The 23,164-nt window shown below is 36.4% G+C and overlaps 1 protein-coding gene across 1 annotated transcript in view; it reads right to left on the bottom strand.

The window, feature by feature from the left end:
• Positions 1-22,037, bottom strand: part of PI4K2B (phosphatidylinositol 4-kinase type 2 beta) — a gene marked incomplete at its 5' end in the record, with an annotated part of 29,113 nt that extends 7,076 nt beyond the window's left edge. The window contains 9 exons of the mRNA XM_079696553.1: positions 134-193; positions 778-911; positions 4,580-4,679; positions 6,963-7,024; positions 8,559-8,712; positions 10,518-10,649; positions 11,259-11,459; positions 13,011-13,147; positions 21,725-22,037. Coding sequence (XP_079552679.1) covers positions 134-193; positions 778-911; positions 4,580-4,679; positions 6,963-7,024; positions 8,559-8,712; positions 10,518-10,649; positions 11,259-11,459; positions 13,011-13,147; positions 21,725-22,037 — 1,293 coding nt within the window. The remainder of the gene's footprint in view (positions 1-133; positions 194-777; positions 912-4,579; positions 4,680-6,962; positions 7,025-8,558; positions 8,713-10,517; positions 10,650-11,258; positions 11,460-13,010; positions 13,148-21,724) is intronic.
• Between the last annotated feature and the right edge of the window lie 1,127 nt (positions 22,038-23,164).

Here is a 23,164-nt window from a genome sequence, read left to right as displayed (position 1 = left end):
GCTACTTTGGTTCAGAATAAAGGACAGTGTTGAGAGCTGCATCTTTGGGTCACAATGGAAAAAAAAAAAGTTGACTACTGTTTCAAAGAGAGAGTTTTTCCTTAATGAGCAAGATCTTAAAAAGGTGACCTACCTGACCCCTCATCACAGACATCTGCCTTTCAAAAGTGGCTTTGTCAAAGCTTCTGTCAGTCTATCACAAAAAGGAAAGAAAACATTACTATAATTCCAAAAATCAGGATCTTTGAAAAAAAAATGGAAAACAAATGAACTCTCCAACTCAGCACATAAGGTCATTAGAAAGCATTCCTAATAGAAAAAAATAGCATGAAAAGATTATTTTTAATTGATTTTATTTGAACTGATTTTCGTATTCCTCCAGAATGACAATAAACAGTGTAGTTATACTCCAACTTGTTCCAGAAAGGATTTAAAATGACTTTCCAGCCAATGGGTTTAGGCTTTTTTAAAAAGAAAATTGAATCATAGCAGATCACCAAACATTTATTATAATTCAGAGTAATTTTGTAAAATTTCAACTTTTGAAGAAAACAACTTCTCAAATTATAATGTAATTTCACTTCAAAGAATACTCACAGTGTAACTTCACAAACTTATGCTCCTATAAAGTAAAACTGCTAATTCCTGTCTGTTATGTCAGGTTCTACTGCAAGCAGTGATATCAGAAGCAGTAAACTGCAACTTAGCTCTATTAAGAAAATCTCTTTTAAGATTTATTTCATTTTCTGCAATAATTAAAACTAAAAACTTATTTACCTTAAAAAGTTCATAAAGATCTTCACATAAATCTTGCACAAAGTTCATGTCAGAAATATATGGTAGAACCAAATTTCTTATTTCTTCAGAAAAAGGAACTTTTGCTTGAGGAAGCCAAGCCCAGTGAAATGGATCTAATAAAAAAAAAGAAAAAGTATTCTTATCAGTGAGGGGAAATGGTTTATTTAGACCTAAATTTACCCTCTTTTTCCCCTACAGTTCCTAGGTTAAAAAAAAAGACAGTAGACCTAGAGGGGTGGGATAGGGAGGGTGGGAGGGAGGGAGACACAAGAGGGAGGAGATATAGGGATATATGTATATGTATAGCTGATACACTTTGTTATAAAGCAGAAAATAACACACCACTGTAAAGCAATTATACTTCAATAAAGATGTTTAAAAAAAAAAAGGAGAAAGGAGGTATCAGAGAGAACAATTAGTTTTTGCCATCTAAATTATTCAGATTTCTAAGTTTGGATGGTTAATTCAGATGGTAAAGCACAGTAAGGTATTACCTGAACTGGTTAGGTTTCTGAGTTTTAAATAGGAATCAGTAAGAGTTTTGATAATGAGTCTATCTCAAACAGTCCTATATCAAAAAATATATCTGAATCTCTGGTTCCTGTGTTTGGAAACTGAGGGGTATCTATAATTTGTTTACAGCCCCAGACACCATGGCCGAGGTCTCCCTGCTTTTTCAGCCACAAATTATCAGGAACTGACCACTCATATTTGTATATGTGTGTGTGTGTGTATGATGTTCCAAAATTTTAAATCATTAGTAGATAAACAGGTAATTGGCTTTGAGGGATAAAAGATCCATGATTCTGGGCTAACTCTAGTTCTCTCCTGAGAAGACCATTAAATATACACAGTGCCAGGACTAGAAAGATTTGTAACGTAGTGAGATTGTCTAGATAGGGTACATATTCAGATCCTTGCAAGAAAATGTAAGGCTTATGAGAATATGATCACCCATAGAACTCCAGTGGGTACATCCAATGCGAACCTCCAGCTCCTACCACGTAGAAAACCCTGAGGAAAAAACTCTGCCTTTAGAGTCATTCCTTCTGAATTCTCTTGTATCTATCTCTTTGAACACTGTGGGAAGTACAGTTCATTCCAAAGAAAGCCTTTCCTGTGGCCTACATCTCTGAAGCTATGTCCAGTTTCCCTGACCAATTATATAAAAGAAAAGCCCTGATTCTATGCCTGCCTCTACTTCCAATCCCTATCCCTCAACTTCTACTATCACCATTCAAACTCTCCCCTAAGATCACCAGTCATCTCATAAGGGTTTCTCCAAAAGCCCATTTTCAGCCCTCATGCTACTTCATGTGTCTTTGCAGCAAGCACCACTGTTCTCTATCATCTCCCTCGGTGAAATTCTCTTCTATGTGGTTTTGGAGATACCACTCTCTCAAACTTTACCTTCTGTCTTTTAAGCCATTTCTCTTGTTTGCTGGCTTTTCCTCTCATTTTCAATGTCACCATTCCTAGATTCTATACGTAGTCCTTCCGCTCCTTCATCTACTAAATATTCAGGAAACATTTATTGAGTACCTATGTACCTCACATTGTCCTAGTGGTGGCATTTGTTCACCATGATTTTTCCAGGTGATAGCAACACCACCACGGCTTCCACTTACCAAGGTGACAGTTTAAAAATGACATCCTCAATACCAATTAATCTTTCAAGTTCTAGACCCTTAATCCCCAACAGTGTGTTTGGTAAAATTTTCTAGGTGTACTGTAGGCATCTTAAACTTGACACTTTTAAAATGCAATTTGCATATAGATTCCAAACCATTAGAGGAAAAAAAAAAAATAGAACAAAGACATCTCAAGTCAGTTCAACCAAAGATAGGAAAGGAAAAAAAGAAAAAATTGAAATTCACCGTAAATAGAAAAAAAAGAAAGATGGCAGGAAAAGTTCAAACACATCAGTAGTTTATTGAGACAAACTGCAGAGTTAAGTGTACCTGTTAAAAGGATCTCAGATTGGGTAAAAAAGAAAAAACTCAGCTAAGAGCTGTTCATATGTCATATTAAAATAATGAAAGTTGAAAATAAAAGTATAGAATAATACAGGTAAATACTAAAAAAAGAAACGAGGTACAGCAATGTTACAATAGATGAAATAAGAAATGCCAAAAACACTGCGAGGGATAAAGTGGGATATATTTTACACTAATAAAAAGAACAAGCCAACAGCAAGATAAAACGCCAGGCCTTTGTGTGTGAAATACAAAGCAAAAAATGCAAAGAAATGCAAGAAGAAATTGACAAAATCACAATCACAGTGAACTTAGTCTCTCAAAAATTAACAGATCAAGTAGTCAAAAAATATATCAAGAATATGATTTGACTAACAAGCTTTCATTAGTAGACAAACACAGAACTTTGTGCCTAACTGAATTCTTCTCAAATACAGTCCTTCAAACTGGCCATATATCAAGTTACAAAAGAATTACTAAAAAATTTCAAAGAGCAGAATTCACACAGTTAACATTCACAGATCACAAAGCAATAAAACTTGAAAATAACAATGGACAGTTTTTTAAAATCAACTGCCCTAGAAATTTAAAACCAAACAAAATACTTATAAATTATTCCTGTCAAAAATAAAATCGGAAAGTATAAATATGTAAAAGCAGAACAACAATGCAACACCTAGCCAATCTGTGCTTTAGCCAAATGATACCTAGAAAAAAATATATAGGAAAATAAAATAGCACGAACACAATAGAAGAAAATAATAATGGAAAACATGAATTATGAAAAAGAAAAAGCAAATAAACAAACTGGAAACCTGATCAATAGAAGGCCAATTATCTGATAAAAGTGAAAAAAAATTATATATAAAATATATTTATATAATTATGTATATTTGTTTTGTATATTATATTTATATATAATCATATATATTATATATATGGGCCAATGCTTTATAATAGACAATCTTGGGCAAGTCTAGTGAAAAAAAATCCAATAAGCAGTAGGAATTTAAAAGAGGCATAGTCATAGATACAGAGATTATTTTTTTAATTTATCACATATATTTCAAACATAAACAAAAATTTTAAAAACTAGTACAATGAATTCCCATATTCTGAATAACCTAATTCAATTATTCCCAAATTTCTTATAAAATTTGTTTCATCTATCCCTGTTTTTCCTCCCCCTAAGTATTTGAAAGCAAATTCCATTTCATTTCACCCCTAAATATTTAATATGCACAGAGGGGATTTCTTAAATTATAAGAGAATTCTATAAAACCCTTATACACATAAATTACAACTCAAGATAACATGGATAATTTAAAGCAAAATAATGTCTAAAACTGGCTCAAGAAGACATAGAAAACCTGACCATTAACTGTAGAAGAGACTGGTAAGGCAGTTAAGCCACTACTCACTAGAAAAGGGGGAGGTAGGCCTAAATTGTTTTAGAAGTGAATACTACCCAAATATGAAAATAAAATTCTACCAAAATATTAAAATAGATAATTCCCATATTACATACATTTAAAAACTGGAAAGTTATCAAGCTTGTTTTACAAGGCTAATACAAACCAAAAAATCAAAATCAGACAGTCATCCAAAAATGAGCAAACAATACATGGCAAGACCCACAGAGTGTAGTACACATCTTTGCATCCTAGTGCCTAGAACTGAGCCCTAATGAATGACTGTATTTCACCCAGTTTTTCCTCTGCTATTGTGATATCCATAAATTTCATTCCCTTCTTATTCTGGAAAAGGGGTAACTATAGAATCTATGGAAAGTTCTAAATACTCACATGCTCTCCACTCATCAGGATGTTTAAAAGGAAATGCTAGACCATTATCAATTGCAGCTATTTTAATAAGCGTTTCTTTATCATCAGTCCATTTTGTTTCCTAAAGGGGAGAAAAATAGTCTATTGATAAATTTATATGCATATTTCCAAAAGATAATTTATAACAATTATTGAGGTTTAAAGATATTTTATCTGAAGAGCTTATAAAAATAAAGTTGCCAGAGGGTACCAATTTACCATTTAAGGGAAGAGACTGTCTTAAGAATCAGTAAAAACTTCATAATCACTATTTTTTTTTAATTTGGTATTACAAATTCATGCATTAATAGTTTCAATTTTTTCCTCTTTGGGGAAGAGGGCTTGGAATTATCAAGACTTTAAAAAGTGTACTTCAGGATAATTTATTATTAGATACATTGCTTAAATGTATGGTATTTGCAAAATATTGATTTTTTTAAGATAACTTAAAGTTATCTTATTAAAATCAAGTCTTTCCTATGGTCTCATAGAAATAATTAGTTCAAATACAAAATGCTTCTAAATAAAACTCCCCAATGACCATAGCTAAATATAATAAGGTCCAGTAGAAGGAACTTCAAGATACTCTTGATTACAGAATGTAGGTCATTCCTAACTTCTCCATTCTTCTGTAATGGAAACGAAGACCTCAGGGACAAGAGACTTTTCATGTTAAACAGTACTTCTTATTATCAAAAAATAGATGGTTGCCATTATTAAGTGGCCTAGATAAAATAACAAGACGTGAAAAAGATAATTTTTAAATTGAAAGTATTAGAGTGAAGGTCCAAGTGATATATGCCAGGTTTGTTCCTGTTAGTTTATATCAAATATCTTGATGAAAATGCAAAAAATACTTAAGAGAAAAAGAATAAGGTTTTCAGTAAAATCCAACTGCTTAAGATATGCCAATAAAATATATTTAGGAACTGTTATAAATATGAATATTTTTATATGTGTATTTTAAAACCCATTTCTGCTATAACTGCCATTTATTTTTTTCTATTTACAACTTTATGAGGTATAATTTACACACAATAAACTTTACATATTAAAGTGTACAATTTGACAAGCACTGACACATGTGAAACCACCCAGAAGTTTCCTTGTGTCCCTTAGCAGTCCCCTCCCTCCCTCTACCCCACCCCAGACAACCATGGCCTCCTTTCGGTCCCTAGGGATTAGTTTGAACTTTCTAGGTTTTTATATAAAAGGAATCAGACAGTATCTTCCCTTCTGTGTAGCTTCTTTCACTTGGCAGGATTTTGAGATTCATTCACATTATTGCATATATCAAGCTTATTCTTTTTTTTATTGCTGAGTACTATGAATATGTAATTTTAAATTTCTTTGATAAGCACGGAAAACTACAAACTTTTAAAGTGATGCAACAGCTTTAAGTGATGAGAATACACAGACTGTAAACATTGGAGAAATTTATTTTTAATCAGTTAAAACTTTCTTAAATGTATAAACTGATTTAAACTAGTAAAATTATTCTGAAAATATCTCTCATGTAAATATCTAAAATTTGAACTTGGGTAGTCAAAGTTGATAGGAATGGATCTAAAATCTATCATTCTGATAGTGTTGAGGGTCTTCACGGTCTATTATGTACATGAAAACCAGCTTCTTATAAGCATTAGAAGTATATATTTTTAAGGTCAATGGCTATAATTCACAGGTAAAGCACATAGGTTCCATTTTATTGGGTAATTCTGTATTACCTAATCTTGAGTCATAAGGCTCAGAAAGGAGTGAATTAGTAAAATATAAACATTTTGGCAAAAAATACTAGAAGCCTTTCTTTATTACATAAAAGCAAAATAAATATGGTGGTTATACAACAAATTTCCAAAGCCCTAAAAAACGTACTGAGCTGGGCTTCCCTGGTGGCGCAGTGGTTGAGAGTCCGCCTGCCAATGCAGGGGACACGGGTTCGTGCCCCGGTCCGGGAAGATCCCACATTCCATGGAGCAGCTGGGCCCGTAAGCCATGGCCGCTGAGCCTGCACGTCCGGAGCCTGTGCTCCGCAACGGGAGAGGCCACAACAGTGAGAGGCCCACGTACGGCAATAAAAAAAAAAAAAAGGACTGAGCTGATATCATTCTTCTATACTAATACAACATAAAAAATAAACCTGCACAGAGGTTTTGAAAATAGAATAAAAAATACAATGTAAACAGGTGAAGGAAAGAAAAAAGAGGACAAAAACAGAAAAAGGAGATAAAACCAAGGATCTAGGTGGACAGGTTGTGATGAAGAATAACTTAACATCAAGGAATTTTTTACAGAAATTGATAGTGTGTGTATATGTATATATATATATATATATATATATATATATATATTAAAATTTCCTTACCGTAATTTCATCTTCTTGTTTCTGGTTTTCACATCTGATTAACCAATTATCATTTCCCCTGTCTTTCAAAACAAACAAACAAAAAATCTGTCACTTCATTTTTTTATGGATATCATAGTTTAATACCAAGGGAAAAATTTAGTCATCACTTTTTGAGACCTTCATTTGTTATCTGTAGCATATGGACATATTAAAGCCTCCAATTTAACACATACAGACTAAAAATACTCATAAATGTTAGCTAACATTCATTGAGATTTACTCTGTGCCAGACATTGTTGTAAGTGCTTAACATGTATTAGTTCACTGAATTCTTAAAACCACTCTGTGGTAGGTACAATTACTGTCAAGAACTCTTAAACCCAGGTTATTAAAAAGGATAATTTCTCTGCACCTTGGGAGAAAAAGCATCTACCCCCATTTCCAGGCAAATTCCTGGATAGGCTCTTACCTAATGTCTCTATAGGAGTATTCTAGATTCTACACTAATTTTTAAAAAAATTGAACTATAGTCGATTCGCAATATTGTGTTAGATTGAGGTGTTCAGCAGTGATTCAGTTATATATACATATTTTTTTCAGATTATTGTCCATTATAGGTTATTACAAGATATTGAATATAATTCCCTATGCTATACAGTAAATCCTTGTTGCTTATCTGTTTTATGTGTAGTAGTTTGTACCTGTTAATCCCATACTCCTAATTTATCCCTCCTTCCTTCCCTCTCCCCTTGGGTAACCATAAGTTTGTTTTCTATGTCTGTGAGTCTGTTTCTGTTTCGTATGTAGCTTCATTTGTATTATTTTTTTGGATTCCACATATAAGTGATATCATATTATTTTTGTCTTTCTATGATTTACTTCACTAAGTATAATATTCTCTGGGTCCATCCATACTGCTGCAAATGGCAATATCTCATTCTTTTTCATGGCTGAGTAATATTCCATTGGACTCTACACTAATTTTAACATTAACTTAAGACCATATGATTTAATAAAGGTAAATCTAAAAAGGTACATAATGCTTTTCCAGAAACTAATATAAATGAGCAAAGATTTAGAACCAGTGGTTCTCAAGCTTCAGGGTGCATGAGAATTACCTGGAGGACTTATTAAAACACGAACTGCTGGCGTCACATTCAGCAGGTCTGGGCTGGGCTCCCAGAAGATGCATTTGTAACAAATGCCCACATAATACTGACCCTGACAGTCCAGGGAACCTCATTTGGGAACCACTGTCGCAGATTATCTATTATGTTGGCCAAAAAGTTTGTTTGGGTTTTTTCCATAAGATGTTACAACATTTCCAATTTCCAGAAGGCTTTGTCCTGTTGCCAAGAAACTCCCCGCTCCGGAGGGATAGGAACTGATCGCTATCACCTGGGCAGGAGCCTGCTCTGAGTCAGAATATCCAGTACGAGATTAATTCTGCCTGGGAGAGTTGGTACTACATCTCTGTTTTCTAAGGAACGTAAAGAAAAAGTGGCCTCAAGACTATTGCATCAAAATTTTACATCTTTGATTTGGATAAACAAGAGTTGAATACAATTTGAAAGTTAACAAGATTTGAGTGAACAAATGAGAGAACTTCAGTACCTGTATTTCTGATGAGGTAATCCAAAATAACTAATCTTTCAAACTGTGACTGAAATTGTTTTCTAATATTCTCAGGCAAAGGCTCAGCTTCAAATTTCCTAAGCCAATATTCAGCCTCCTTGTAACCTTCAACAAATAACTGAAAGGAACCAATCTATAATTTTAAGAATTATAGTTAGAAAAGAAAATATAAGAACAAAGAGACTACTTTTTAAAGTTCTCAGCAGTATTGTCATAAAATACTTTATATGAACACAATAAGAAAAATCGAAGTTAACACTAATTTAGATAAGCCACATTTATCAAGAAAACTATTTTTATACATTAATTTAAAATAATCACATAAAGAATACATAGCAAATAAAAAATGCTCAATCCTAGACTTTCAAGGAGCATAGCAGCTATTTTAGGATAACTAAAAAACAAAATACACATGTGCCCTTAAGGTGATATTCTCAAGAAGAATACTGTTTTCTAAAAATACTCATTAACATGAAGTTAATTTTGAAGACCAAATTTTACACCTATCCTGGTTATTTATCTAATAATAGTATAATTTTTTCTTACTGAAAAAATACTTCAGGATTCTTTTTACAACATAAGATACAGAAAATGACTTTATGTTTATAAAAGAATGAATTCTTTGACTATGTAGCTTAAAGATCCTGTCATAAATTTTAAAGAAGTAACCAATTAATCATAACCTCTATAGTGGTTTTTTTAAAAAGTCCTTTCCTTGAAGATATGTCTATTTTATAAAGTTTTCTATCGCTAAAATTACTATTTGTTAATATTAAACAATTTTTTAAAGACAGAAATACAAATTTAAATAGCACAGGACACATAGGTAATGGGTAACCTAGCTGGCCTCATAAATATTTACAAATCACCACAAAGAAAACCTATTTAGGACTCCACGCTTTCACTGCCGAGGGCCCAGGTTGGCTCCCTGGTCCAGGAACTAAAATCCCACATGCTGGGCGGTGCGGCCAAAAAAAAAAAATCTGTCACTTATCCTAACACTTTATGTTCTTGTTGGCATGAAATTTTAACGATTTCCTAAATGTTTTCTCTAAAGCACTCATAATGAAGTCCTAGTAGTCATAAATACGGAAATAATATCCTTCTTTAGTCACACCTATTTCAGCATATGCAAGGAGTAACAGGCCTTGTAAATTTTTTCAAAACTTCTTGCTTACTTGGAGTACAATATTAAAGACAAGTTAGGATAACCATGCATTTCTACTCAAATTCTTTTATATAGATAAATGCATAGCAACAGCAAAACAACAAAATTGCAGGTTAAATATAATTTAAAAAATAATAATAAAGCCTACTGCTTTTTCTAGAATGTTTTTCCCATTAACCCTCCCTACCCTTGCTTAGCTAGTTGCTAATCATCCCTTAGGTTTATTTAAAATTGATAAGAAAAAAAAAATCTAGTATGTAGTGAGTAAACTCGGCTACTATCGTTTACTATGTGCCAGGTACTGTACCAAGTACTTGACATATATTTTTTCATTTTATTCTCACAACCCTAAGAGGTAGTTTTTTATTATCCCCATTTTACAGAAACTGGGGCTTGGAGAGTAAGGGACTTGCCCAAGGTCTCAGAGCTAACTGGTGGAGAGGGTTGGAATAAAACCTAGGTCTAATTCTCACCTGCACTTTCAGCCATTACTTTATAAAGCCTTAGGTGCAGCCTCCTCTTGGAAATTCCCTAGCCCTCCAAAGTGGGTTAAATATCCCTCCTCTACCCTCTCTGAGCTCCCTGCACTTAACCATCCTCAACAGCTTTATCACATTGAGTTGAGACTGCTTGTTACTATAAGCTCTTGAAGATGAGAAAACCGTTTTTACTAGTATATATCCACAGTCCACAGCACAGTGCCTAGCGTACAGAGCTCAGGTAATATGTGATGAACTTCGCCCCAAATAAAGCGCATCGCAGTAACTTACCTTAGGAGGAAGTCCTATCCGATGAAATTTTCTACCTACTTTTGGCACTTTCTCTAAAGCATACTTTTTGCCTCTAGATTTTGCACGGTCAATTGCACTGTAGTTAAATGTCTCACTGACAAGCCAAACCACCTAGAAACGTACAGTTTAGAAAAATGGTTATTAGAATTTGCATTATAGTATTTCTATTCACATACACCATGGAACTCACTCTAATGCTGTAAATTAGCAAAGTTTAACACTATACTAAATGCTCCTGAGAATCTAAAATAAGGGATTTGGCAAAGTTGGTTAAATGGCACACATGTATTTCTTTCTGAGAGAGGCAGCTAAAATTGGCCAGTGGAAGAAAGAATAGTCTTGAAATGTAGAATTAGGAATGAACATTTCCAGTAGAACTTCAAGTAAAAATGTATAAAGGTCAGAAAGAAAAAGATAGCAGTCTTCTGAGCATATTAGTTATCTCTACCTTCAAAAGAATTTCTAGATTTTTTTCTGCTTTCTAAATGCTAGTTCTTTCTCCTCTTTTCGTCAGCATCATCTCAGCTCACCTGAGCAAGAGATATTCCCTTGGATACTTTGTGGCTCTACACTAGAATCAATTTACTAGTCATTTGTGACTCTGGATTACAAAAAAAGGGGCTCAACTTTAGGCTCTGTCATTACAAATATTACTCAAGTGTTCACAGAGAAGTGGGCTGTAAATTAGAAGTACATGATTAAAAACAATTTCTGCTTTACCCTTGTTTTTGGTACAATGCCCAGATGAAGCTTTTCATCCACAAGGGAGGCACCAGCTTCGGAAAGGTATCCCTGATTAGGAAGCAGGCAGCCTCTGCCAAAGCAGCAAGGGCAGCAGACCTTATGAACATATTTGGTCCATTTTGGATTCAGGTGACCATAGGGCTCTTCCGATTTGGGTTTAAACACACCAGTAATGTTCTATAGGGGAAAAAAAGTAGAAATTTTATTAGACTTTTAATATAGAGAGATAATAATCCATAAAACGCATTCTGATCATTTTCTACTTCTTCCCACTACAAATTTGGGCATCACTCTTAACTATTAAGAGGTTTAATTCCAATAACAGTTTTATACGCATTCTCATTCAACAATCTAAAATCAATAATCCTTTGGGCTAATGGTTTTCAAACCATGCTCTGAGAAATTCTAGGGAAGGTGAGAGAAGAGGGGAGGGCAGGGCTCTAAGACCCCATCCACTGATTTCACCCATTTTATGTACTGGACTTCCTAGTTAAGAAGGAGTTCCACTGATTTTAAAATGTTTGAAAACTGACCTAGGTCAAACAGTGTTATTATTTGATATCTATTAAATACCCCAATTCTATGTTTATTTATTGTCTACTTTCCCAGTAGATGTGTATTCTAAAAGGGCAGGCACTTTCTCTGTTAGGGCTATATCCTAAGTACTGCGTGACCTGGTACACAGTAGACATTCAAGCATCTGTTAAATGAATAAATCCAATGACAAAAAGTCATCTCTAAGATACAAAGGAAATGATAGGATATAGTGACATCTATGCTGCCAGATTCTCCTACCCTAAATCTTTTTTCAGTTATCTCTTTATGAACCAATTTTTAAATAAATTCTCTCCTTAAAAAAAATTGCTCATGGATGTCTAAAAGACTATAATCGTTATTACTGGTCTGATAAAATACATTAATATTAAATTTAGAAGCTGAATTATCCTTAGACAAGAAATAAAAATCTTACTGTAAGTATATAACTGTTTTATAATGCAATAAAGTCTGAGTCACTAATAAAAAAGTCAACAAGAACAAATTAAGAAATCAAGCTTGGAATAAAGATAGAGAGATTGACATTACCTACATATATATATTTAAATCTCAAAAAAGACTATGTTTGAAAATATAACTTCAGTCTTTGCAAAAAATATTTGGGTGGAATTATAATCTTTTTTCCTCCTGAAAAAGAGAACTGCTGGCTATGCATCATTCAGAAAGCTTTTAGAAATAATACAGATTTTTGAAAAATTCTAGACTAAGTGGAACAAAGTCCCATATCAACTTCTCTTTTCTGCCTTAGAATTATACTTTGGTTCATTTCACTTTGTCACATTCCAACACCTTCAAACTTCAGACTGCCCAGGCTCCTTCTCTGGTATAATGCTGGAAAAAATATTCTGAGGGTAAAATAAAACTCTGCTTGGTTACTGTATGGTAAGGACTTGTGAATATAAACCCAACAAATCTACAGCTAAATGTGAGTATTCAATAAATACTTGAAACCAAATATTAAAATAATAAAACAGAAAACTATGGCTTAAAATGAATAGCTCAATTTTTAAGTAGTAGAGTGCTTTAGTTAATAGTAAACTGACCTTTATTTCTGAAAAGAAGGTATAATCAGATTTATTAGGAAAATATTTTCAGAAACTCACAATGACTTCACATTTAAACTAGTGTTTTCCAAAATGTCTGTTATGTATAGTAGGTCTGTGAAATTCTCACCCTCTTAGGATCCTTCACAAAGTAACTTCCACTTGAACCTTGAGAGATTCTTTCTGGATAAACTCCAAATTCTATTGCTTGCTCTGCTTTCAATATAACATCAGCAAATTCTGGATCATCCAAGAATGTATTCAACTCTGAAGAACCAACAATTATTGCATTAAGAAAAATCAATGTTAAATAGAATGCTAAAAAGAAGAAAGACCAGCTCTGAGAATGCTCACAATATGGACCTGTAATACTGGATTAGATTATTAGCACTAAAACATTTAGGTACAGAAAAATGTAATTAAGTATTGTTTGGGCTGGTTTGATGCTTTTTTTTTTTTTTCTCTAACCCCACTTCAAGCTATGACACGTAAAAAACAAGATCTCCTATACTGAAATAATCACACTAATGCCTTGTGTTAACTTGAACTCCTCCCTCCCAGTGTTTTTGTTCTTCATCCCACCTCAGCCTCCGACTGCAGTCATACCTCAGATCTGTCATCACTAATACCTGCAATCTCCCCCTACTTTTCACTTCAGGCATCTTCTATTTTTCCTAGTTCACTCCCTCTGGCACCTTGAGTCCAAAAATTCTTCCATCCCACTAGGACGTTCAAAGCACCGATCTACCACATACTGTTCAAGGGTCTTCACCCACTTTGTGTCCCTACTTCCCTCTTTGGCCAGCATAAATTATGGTTAATCATCAAAAAATCACTCTCTTCCTCCCACCCCTCATCATGGTTACCTGGAAAAATCCCAATCCTGGATAAACCCAACTGTCTGCTGACTATGCCTATGCCTAGACAGCTGAACTTGACTAGATAAACACAATGCCTGGTGTCTCCCCTTAAATTCATCACCACAATCCTCAGGTGGACTCTTCATGTTGCCCTGGGAGCATACTACATTCCTGTTAAAGACTCAATGCTTGTGTCCTTCAAAACACTCGAAGCCTTAACCCCTAATGTGATCATACAGGGAGTGGGGTCTTTGGTAGGTAATTAGGTTTAGATGAGGGTGGGGACCCCATGATGGGATCAGGCCATGTGAGGACACAGTGAGAAGGGTGCCATCTGCGAGCCAAGAAGAGAGCCCTTAGCAAGAACCTGATCATGCTGGCACCCTGATCTTGGACTTCTCAGCCTCCAGAACTGTGAGAAATAAATGTCTGTTGTTTACGCCACTCCAGCTAGGGTATGTCATTATAACAGCCTAAACTAGGACGATTCCCCTAATACACAGACTCTCCCACTCTTCTGGCAACTATCTCATACCCTCCCTTCTCCTCAAATTCCCAACACCTCTTTCCTCTCAGAAGATGATCTTCCTATTTCAAGAAGAAAAGAGAAGCAAGCAGAAAAAACTATCATCAGCCCTCAGCACCATATCTATCCATCCACAACCTCTGCCTCCTGCCTATTACTATAGATGGATGATCCAAGCTCTAAGATCAACTCCTCCACTTTGTATACTAGACCTATCTCTTCCTGACTACTCCAGGACATTTCTTCTGCAATTCTTTCCTGTATCAATATTTCCCTCCCTATTGGATCATTTTCACCACCATACAAAGCATGGTGTAATTTTTCTCATCTTAAATCTCTCTTAGCCCCCAAAGTCCCCCTAGACACCCCCTCATTTCTTTGCTCCCTTTTATAGAAGAAGACTTCTATAATTATATTTACCATCTCCAATTTTTCTTCTCCCACTCTCTTTTGAACCCTTTTCAATCACGCTTCTGACCTGACCACTCCATTGATATAATTTTTGTCAGGGTCCATAGTGACATCCACATTGCTAAATTCAACCTCAGAACTGATCTTCCTTAACCAACACCATCGTTTCACCCTGTCGGTCACTCCCTCCTCCTGAAAACACTTTCTTCACTTGGCTTCCAAGACGCCACTTCTCCAAGTTGTCCTTCCATTTCATTAGCTCCTCTTTTTCAGTCTTTTGTGGGCTCATTTTCATCTCCCTGACCGCTTAACTTTGGAATGCCCAGGTTCAGTTCATGGCCCTCTTCTCTCCCTCATCAGCACTGATGGCTCCCTGATTTATATCTCAAGCCTGGACTTCTGCCCTGAACCCCAGACTATTATACTCAGCTTCTCTATTTGGATATTTAGTAGACAGTTCAAACTTTACTGCCTCAAACTCAATTCTTCATTTCCTCTCAACTGCTTCACTCCCAGTATTCCCTGTGTTAGTTACTGGCAACTCCAAATCTTCTAGGCGCTCTTGCAAAAAACCTTGGAATCATCCATGATCTCACACCCTCACCGCCCCCCACCCACAGCCAACAGCAAGCTGTGTAGCTCTACCTTAAATGAATATCCAGAACCTAACTACCTCTTACCACCTCCATTCCTTCCATGTGATTCAAGTCACTATCAACTCTAGCCTAGATTGTTACAAGAGTCTCCTAACTGATCTCCTCTCTACACTCAACAGTGAAGGTATGGTAATCCTTTTCAAACCTAAGTCAGGGAATTCCCTGGTGGTCCAGTGGTTAGGACTAAGCACTTTCACTCACAGGGCCGCCCAGTGGTTCTCCATCTCACTCGAAGAAAAACTCTAAGTTCTTATATTGGCCCCCAAGACCCTACCCAATCTCCCCTAACCTCCACTTTATTTTTCTGGTTAGCACTTATCACCTAACATATTATATAACTTATTTATTTTGTGAGCTTCAAGAAGACAAGGATTCTCTCACTGCTATATACCCAGAACTTTTATAGTTCCTGGAACATAAAAGGCATTCAATAAACACTTGCAGAGTTAATCATTTAAAGTGGTAATTAATCATTTAAAGTGGTAGACAAGCCAAAAATTATTCACATTTTACTCTGAAAGGCATTTAAATGCTATTACACGTCAATCTTATGAAAATTCAAACTATAAACTTTCCTTAATTTAAAATTTTCCTTAATTCAGACATAAATAAAACAATTATTTACTAATTTTTAAAAGTTTATGCTGAGAAAAATACTACAAAAAGGGCCCTTGGGCATATTTAACCTACTTAAAAGAATAAATAATCCAAGTACTTTAGTCATGTCTATACAATTGATATACTATTTCCAGATCTATTCCATGAAAATTCTTAAGAATGAAGGGAGAAACTTTGTCTTTCTTGTTCACTGTGCATCCCTAGCACCTGGAAGAGGGATTGGCATTTAGTGGGTTCTTCATAAGCATTTAAATGAATAAATGAAGTATTATTTGTGTGGCAGAATATGCCAATAATAATTATCATTAGTCAAATGATATTTCTTCTAGATCAGGGCTCTTAACAAGAAAGAACTTGAAAAGCTATTTATTTCAACTTTGCTCACAGTACTGATGTACTTTCCATAATACATCACCAGCAGGTGGTCTCTGGACCAATGTTTAAACACTTTCAAAGAGGGATCACTCCTTTTTCCATACTTTTTGTGTTTGTTTGAAAATAAATATAAACTTCTTTCTTTTTCAGAAATAGGTTTCTGTAGTTTCACCCAATGTCCTAGACCTGCCATCTGGAGCAAAACAAAAGTCTACTTACTCCTCTCTTCCCAGGGATAGCCCTTCAAATAGCTGAAGGTCATTTCATGCTCCCTTAAGTCTCCTCTATTCTCTGCCTCCTTTCATATGGAAGTATTTTCAGGCTTTTCAGCATCCGAGTTGCCCTCCTGTTTCATGCTTCAGTTTTCAATGTGCCACTTTAAAATATGGTCTCCAGAATCAAGCAACCCAATACAGAGAATAGAGATATCTCTCTATATTATACCAAAATAAGAAGCACTCTAGTATTACAATCGTTGTTTAGGAGTCCTGTCATACTAATTCATATTGAAATGGCTAAACTCTTGGACCCCTTTTGGTCTCTCCCATCCTGTACTTGAGCAATTCTTTTGGAAACTATGTGCAGACTTTGACATTACTATTAGATGTTATCAAATTGCCTTATGGGTTAAGCTTTATGAATTCATCATAGAACCTGCCTTTGTTACTCTCACGGAGCCCAGGATCATACTCTGAATACTTAATAATTCAGCTTCAACCAAAATCAGATCAGAACGATTCCTAAAAAATCAGCCTGGATGTTCTCAATCTCTTTTTCTTTAACTTGTCCCTTTAATGAGCAACTCTTTTGGATAAATGAGATTATCTCCCTACATGAAAATTGGCATTCTTTGAAAATGGTCTGGATTTACCATCACAATCCAGAAAGGCACTTAAAAGACAACTGGTCCTACCTAACTACTGCAAGAAAAAAAAAAAAAAAAAGACTATATATCAACTATTCTAAAAATCAAAGTAATTATTTTTTAGTAATTTTTCTGATTCAAAACTCACAATTACATTCTACAACTTTCTTCATTTTATTTACCTAAATGTGTATTTAGCAATGAGTTTAACTTGGAGAACACACCCTAAAAGTTACACCACTTCAAGATAAATGTGCCATGGAGATTTGGTTTGAAGGTTTGTTGTCATTGTTTGGTTTGATTTTTAATAGCTGAGGGCTTAATTAGCTATATCTCCTTTAAATTTTGTTCAGTTAAAATTACTTTCTCCCTTTTAAGAAATAAACTATGAGATTTTTATTTGTCCCTGTATCAAAAAATAGTCAAATTTTCTGAGGAGAATGTGAGTTCTATCTCGGTATACTCTCTTTGGCACTCCTCCAAGAAGCAGTGGCCTTCTAGTCAAGTTCCAGTCCTATTCAAACTCCACACTTTTCACAAGGCATCCAGCCCACCCTTTGAACCTTTGTCCATGCTGTTCTGATGTATATGCCAAGTTTCCTTTCTATGACTAATTCTTATCCATTCTTTGACATCATCTGATCACCTTGCAATGCTATAACAAAATGATCTATGTTCCAGGAGGGCAGAGAGCTTTGTTTTGTCCTGTGATATATGCCAAGTGCTTAAAACTGTACCTCAGTAAATTTGCGAATTATTTATTAACAAACCCTTAACCACACTTAAGGGTTACAGCTGATCCTCTGATAAGCAGAAATTGAAAATGGATTAAGAGAACCCCTTGTATAACCTCTTATATTTAGTTTTATATAAGTGTGCATGGTAACTTATCAAGCTCTCATTTTAAATAAATAAATCAAAATGAACTCTTCCTCACCTAAGGGTTGGGAATATATCTTACCCATTGGCCAGAATATTTTCTAAAAAGAAAAGTAGCTGGCTCACAAGTTTGGTGATCTGACCCAAACTGGAACTCTCAGGGGTTCCAGTGCTATTCATCCTCAAGTCTCAAATTGGATGCTACTTCCTCTGCTAAATCTTCCCTGGCCCCTAAATCCAGGGTATGGCTCTATGGAAGCCTTGGCTTTCCCCATCCAAGCACATATATCCTCTGTTAGAACTGTTTGTTTTAACTGACTCTTTCCTTCATTAGGTTATAAGGTTGCATGGGGACAAGGCTTGTGACTGGACATCCATTTGATATCTGGCCACCACTGTTTCCCCAAGGCCTCAATTTCCACTGGCACCCCATAGACACTGAAACATTTGCTGAATGATGGATCTCTGCAATAAATGGAAAACAAGAATAAGTGTATTCTAATTATTGGTTGAGGAATAATCTCCAACACACTGCTGCTCACTACCTTTCAAAAGTTCAGCTTTGGAGGATTGTCAAGATCCATGGGATATCCACTCTTCTAATACCTTCCTCTAAAGTAAGCCAGACTATCAGCATCTTGAATCTAGACCCAGCAATACTGGTAACACCACCCACTAGAATTACTTCTACTGAAATGAACTTCAGGGAAGTTGTAAGAAACACTCCTATGAAAGTCATCACTTTTATTACCAAGATATTACTGAGCATATAATCTCTTCTCCAAGAGAATGCATGACAGTTTATCCTTTGCCAGTTTTGTTTTGGTTCAAATAACTAGTCTGTTTTAACTTTATGGACAGAGTGATTGTGTTTCTCTCAAGTTGGCTGCTCAGTAATCTTAAATATCAAATTTGTGGGCTGCCTGTATCGAGTGTGTGATGTTAATTTTGTGTACTCTTATTCCGGCCCCCATCTTACTTATTTCATTGCTCTTATTTCCCATTCTTATATTTCTTCCTTACTTTTAAATGATTTTATTTTGTTCGTACTTTTATAAGCCACCATGAATCATTAAAGGGCTTATAAACACACACTTTCTTTTACTTTGGAAGCTCTTTGTGAATTCTAACACCATTCTCTAATTGCCAGGCTCTCCAACAAAATTGATAAGTGCCTCTGGTTTATATTAACTGGGACCTTCACTTCACCCCTCTGTGCTTCCTTAAAATGAAAATAAATAAAAAATAGTGCTCACATCATAGGGTTCGTTATAAATTAATATATGTGAAGCACACAGAACTATGCCCTCTGCACATACTAACTGTTTTGTGGGTATTAACTATTATCATCTTTACTAGTCTTCAACTCACTGATTAAAATGACAACTGGAACAAGGAATGCCACTAATCCTTTTGACATTGATCCAACAACACTATGTTTATGCTGGTTCTAGACTTTGTCACATGTCTTGTTCAAGTAAAGATAACAGACATATGACATTCTTCCACTGGGTAAAGTACATAAAGCTCCTGTTACATAAAATAGTTAAGCATCATAAATGATGTTAATATTAATCTAAAGGCAAGAATATCTTAGAACTAGAGAGGTGGCTTCATAGAAATTGGATGGTAAAGGACAAAGCAAGTTAATGGACTCAAAAAATAACTAAACTTAATCATCTAGTTAAATTAATCATGAACTTTCTAGGAGAATGGTTTGAAATTTTAAAAATAGTTTTTACAGTTCAAAACTGTTTTTAAATCCATTAAAAATAAGACCTCCATAATAAGTAACAAAAGTTAACAATTATTTTATAACACTTGGGGATCTACAGCAAAATGGAAAAACTGTAGGACATGAAAAAACTAGGTTCAGTCTGGCTTTTCCACTCCCTGGACCTTGACTTTGGCTTACCTCTGAAGTTCTATCAACTACTAGTTATTACAGTTTTCATTCATTTTCAATCTTCACACTCAGGATGGGGGTAAATAACAACTAACTTGCTGTGCTATTGTGAGAATTAATGAAATATACAAAAAAGATCTTAGCAAACTGTAAACTGTGATATAAGTAAGTTACTGCCATTCAAAAGGTTGGAATTCTCTTTAATAATCCATTTGTATTCAAATATTATACTCTATCTCCACTTTTACTTTCTCTAGCCTTAATATCATTTGTTTACAAAACCTCACCTTCATAGAATCAACACATTTTCAAGGTTTTAGGCTCTTTTAAAATCTAGCTACACAGGTAACTTTGTGTAGAAAAAGGCAAGTTAGCCGCACAAATCTTATTTACTTCACAGACCGGTTTCTAGGTAATATATACCCATATTATCAATGTAGCTGCGTGAATGTGGATCCATTTGTGACTTGATTGCAAATGCATATTTGTTTGTTCTGTTAAATGTTGTACTGTCAATGCATCCAAAAGCTAACATAATGGTAGCTAGCCGATCTGTATATTAGACAGGTTTGTTAAAGCTTTATTCATTAAAGTCTGCTTCCCTTGGGCTGCTCTGATTTATTTACTCTAGAATATTTGACCATAAGTTCAACTACAACTAGAATAACCTACTCTATCCAGAATTCTTTAAATTGTAGAAGCCCCATTAGTGTACTAATAGCAGGACATGTAAAATCTAACCACTCCAGAAAAACTTAAGCAGCATTAATGAAAACTACATTTTCTGTGCCTTTTCTTTAAGCTCACATGTGGAATGAAACTCCAGGCACCATGCACACATCTCGTCATTTAAACCATCCTTACCACCAGCAAGTAGGTGTTATCATGGCCATTTTACAAACTAGCCTGCCTCAGCTCTACCTAGGACTCTTACAAGCCTATTCTATTTTACTATCAAATTAGCCTTATCATGGCAAAAAATTCGATTTATCAATAAATATCAATGCCTGCAGTCGCATACCTTTCAACATCATTTCAATTATCCTCTCTTTCACCCGAGGCTGTCAGTCTGCTTAATAGTGAAAAAAATTTTTTCTCTTTCTTTTTAAAGTATAAAAATAGAAATGACTCAAGAAAGGAAACTTTGCGAGAGAGAGAGCAGGTACAGAAATTCAACTGCTTCTGCGCCCTCTGGCTAATGTTACAGTAACAGTATTTAACTTAAAAAGTTTTTGAAACGTGTCCCAGTGGCAACCGGATATTCTTGCTCTCTATCTCTCGGCTGTCAACCACCTTGAAAATTCACCAACTTTCCTGGTAGTTCAGGGTTCTTAACCCAAAACTCAAGTCCAAACTTGAGCAAACAACTTAACGTCATTTTACAGTGTTAAGTTTTCTGTCTGATTCCAAAAGTTTAGGCTCACTCTTAGGGGAGGCCTCAAGGATCAGTGTTTAATGACAACCCCAGGCCTCAGGTGAAGCAGCCTATAGCCCCTGGAAAAGGTGCGAGTAAACGGGGGAGCAGGAGAGAAAGGCGAGGTGTCCAAGGTGTGACCAGCGGCTGACCCCTCGGCCTGTGCGCCGGACCTGATGCCCGGCGAAGAGCCTTTCCTACTAGGCAAGGGCTAGCGGGAGACAGCGAAAGAAGCCGGGGGTAGGGACCCAAGGAGGGGCTTGAATGGGGGGCTGAGCGGCGGCGGCGACAGGCGCACTGGGAGGGCGCCGGGAAGGGAAGAGCCGGATCGCACCTGAACCCACGGGGCGGTTCCGGTCCAGGTTGGTGGGCGAGCTCCGCAGGCGCCCCAAACTCAGAGAAGAGAAGAAAAACGTATCCCTGGGCAGGAGCAGCAGTTCCCGGTCACTGGCCTGGTTAGGGGAGGCCGCGTCCTCCTCCCCGACAGCCTTCTCCAGCCTCACGGCGCCCCCCGGAGAGCCCTTCTGCGGCTGGGCCCAGGCGATCCGCGGCAGCAGCGGCTCCCGCTCCTCGTCCTCCTCGTCCTCCTCCTCCAGGCTCCCGCCGCCCGCAGACGCCTGCCGCCCGGGGTCGGAGGCCTCCGCCATGGCCTCCCTCTGTGCCTTCTGCGCTGAGACCGACTCAGAGAGGCGAGGCGTCCGGATCTGTGCTCGGCATCGCGGGGAACCGGCGCCTGTGGGTCTGACCGAAAGCACCTCTCTAGTGTGTGGTCCCGCTCGGCGCCCGCCCCGCCCGCCCGGCGGTTGCCCCGCCCGGCCGCCGGCCTAGCCCCACCTCGCGCCCATCCCGCGCCTGCGCGGAAGGGCCGGGGCGGCTGAGATGGGGGGGCGCGGCGCGCGGGGCGCGCGCGGGGCGGGGCCGCCACCTGCCTCCTAGGGGCCGGGAAGACGCCGGGAGGGGCTGACGTTACTCCTCGTGGAGCTCAGGGGTCGAAGTTAACTTACCTCTGCAGAGGTGCCCCTCTCCAACCCCAATGGGCCTCTCCCTCCCCTGCAGAATTCTCATAGAGTTTACCACAATCTATACCTGTATATTTCTTTGTATGACCATGTAACACGTTTCCCCCACTAGAAATCCACGAGAACCAGGACCTTGTCATTTTTTTCAAACATTCCTGATTTTGGTATTTTGTATTTCCTCTTTTTTTTTTCTACTGACTAATATGGTCAGAAGTTTATAAAAATTTTAAATTTTTTCAAAAAGCCATCTATGGTTCCATTGATTATTTATTCTCTAGTTTATTGACTTTTGTTCTTTATTATTTCCCTCTTCCTACTTAACTGGGATTTGATTTCCTCTTCTTCTAGCTGATAAGAGTAGAAGATTACATTACTAATTCTGGACTTTTCTATTTTTTTCATATAAACATTTAAAGCTATGCATTTCCCTCTAAGCACTGCATTATCTGCATTTCACAAGTTTTGATATGTTGTGCTTTCATTTTCATTCAGTACAGAGTAGTTTTAAATTTCCCTTATTGTTTCTTCTTTGACTCACTTTTTTGAAGTGTGTTGTTTAATTTCCAAATATTCAGGGGCTTTCCTAGATACTATTTTTAAATTATTATATAGATATATATTTTAGGGAGATTGCAATTGACACATATACACTATTTTTAATTTATTTATTTTTGGCTGTGAGGGGTCTTCGTTGCTGCGCACGGGCTTTCTCTAGTTGCGGTGAGCAGGGGCTACTCTTCGTTACAGTGCATGGG

Source organism: Hyperoodon ampullatus (assembly GCF_949752795.1).
Source record: "Hyperoodon ampullatus genome assembly, chromosome: 1".
Taxonomy (NCBI): domain Eukaryota; kingdom Metazoa; phylum Chordata; class Mammalia; order Artiodactyla; family Ziphiidae; genus Hyperoodon; species Hyperoodon ampullatus.
This window is presented reverse-complemented; position numbering and strand designations above follow the sequence as displayed.